Source organism: Fulmarus glacialis, unplaced genomic scaffold (assembly GCF_000690835.1).
Source record: "Fulmarus glacialis isolate BGI_N327 unplaced genomic scaffold, ASM69083v1 scaffold18163, whole genome shotgun sequence".
Lineage (NCBI taxonomy): Eukaryota > Metazoa > Chordata > Aves > Procellariiformes > Procellariidae > Fulmarus > Fulmarus glacialis.
In genome coordinates, this window is record NW_009203756.1 from 1 (window position 1) to 1,694 (window position 1,694).

The window sequence follows — 1,694 nt, forward strand, 5'->3', positions numbered from 1 at the left end:
GGGCTGTGGATGTGGGCTGCAGGGGTCCAGGGCAGCGGGATGCAGGGATACGGAGCTGGGGGTGTGGGCTGCAAGGGTACAGGGCAGTGGGATGCAGAGTTACAGGGCTGGGGATACTCGCTGCAGGGGTGCAGGGCATTGGGATGAGGGATACAGGGCTGGGGATGTGTGTTGCAGGGCTACAGGGCAGCAGAATGCAGGGATACGGGGCTGGAGATGTGCGTTGCAGGGGTACGGGGTATTGGGATGCAGTGATACAGGGTTGGAAGTGCGGGAGGAAGGGGTACGGGGCATCGGGATGTGCGCTGCAAGGATACAGAGCTGCGGGATGCAGGTTGCAAGTATGTGAGACAGTGGGACATGGGATGCAAGGATACGGGGCTGTGCTAGCCAGGCTGCAAGGGTACAGGACTGTGGGATGCACGCTGTGAGGATATGGAGCTGCGGGATGCAGACTGTGAGGATATGGGGTTGCAGGAGCTGGGTTACAAGGATGGGGTGCTGCAGGATGCAGGGATAGGGTGCTGCAGGATACGGGGCTGGGAGCTGCAAGGTTAGAGGGCTGCTGCATGCAAGCTGTAAGGATATGGGACCAAGGGATGCTGGCTGCAGGCTGCAAGGATGGAGGGCTGCGGGGACATGGGCTGTAAGGATGCAGGGCTGTGGGATCAAGGGCTGTGGGGTGCACCGCTACAGGGCTGTGGGATATGGTTTTAGAGGATGTGGGAATATGGGGCTGTGGGTTGTGGGATGTGAGGATACAGAGCTACATGTACACAAGATGCAGAGAAACAAGGCTGCGGGATGCAGAGATACAGGGCTGTGGGGTACGCAGCAGCGGGGATGCAGGATATGGGAATACAGGGCTGCAGGATGCGGGATACACAACTGTAGGATGCGGGATGTGGGAACACGGGAAGCAGGATATGGGTAGACGGAGTTGCAGGATGCGGGACTATGGGAAGCAGGATATGGCCAGACAGGGCAGCAGGATGCGGAGATACGAGGCTGCGGGGTGCGGGGACATGGGATTCAGGATACAGGGCTGCGGGGTGCAGGGTTTGGGGATGGGCGATTTGGGCTGCAGAGGAGCGGGGCTGTGGATGCGGCGTGCAGGGAAGCAAGCACCCTGGGGAGCAGGCTGTGCCGAGGGGCAGCGGGAGGCAGAATCCCCTGCCCTGGCAGAGGGGTTCCTGCAGCCCCCCCAGGGCTTTGCACCCCCATTCTCCCATTGCGCCGAAGTGCCGGGCACAGCCTGACCCTGCTGCTGGGACAGCCCTGCGTGGGGTCCCATTCCTCAGCCCCTCCTCGTGCCAGCACCAGGAGCCCGCTCAGGTGCCGAACTGGCCAAGGGAGCCCTTCCCACCCCAAGGGTGCCCTCTCCCCGGGTGCCCCCGCGCCCCGGCCGGCACCGGGTGGCCGAGCCGGTGTCACAGAGCTTCGCTTTCCCCTTCCAGGCCAGTCGTGGAAAGCGCTGAGCGCCAGCGACAAGCGTCCCTTCGTGGAAGAGGCAGAGCGGCTGCGAATCCAACATCTCCAGGATCACCCCAACTACAAGTACCGCCCAAGGAGAAAGAAGCAAGCCAAGAAAATCAAGAGGATGGAACCCAATATCCTCCTGCATAACCTTTCCCAGCCTTGCAGTGACAACTTCAGCATGAGTCACCATGGCGGCAGCCAGCCGGGCCCCCCCC

The 1,694-nt window shown here is 62.0% G+C and overlaps 1 protein-coding gene across 1 annotated transcript in view; it reads left to right on the plus strand.

Moving 5' to 3' along the window:
* Positions 1-1,457: 1,457 nt before the first annotated feature.
* The window catches only part of SOX18 (SRY (sex determining region Y)-box 18), a gene marked incomplete at its 5' end in the record, with an annotated part of 886 nt that continues 649 nt past the window's right edge, over positions 1,458-1,694 (plus strand). Inside the window, one exon of the mRNA XM_009574757.1 lies at positions 1,458-1,693. Coding sequence (XP_009573052.1) covers positions 1,458-1,693 — 236 coding nt within the window. The remainder of the gene's footprint in view (position 1,694) is intronic.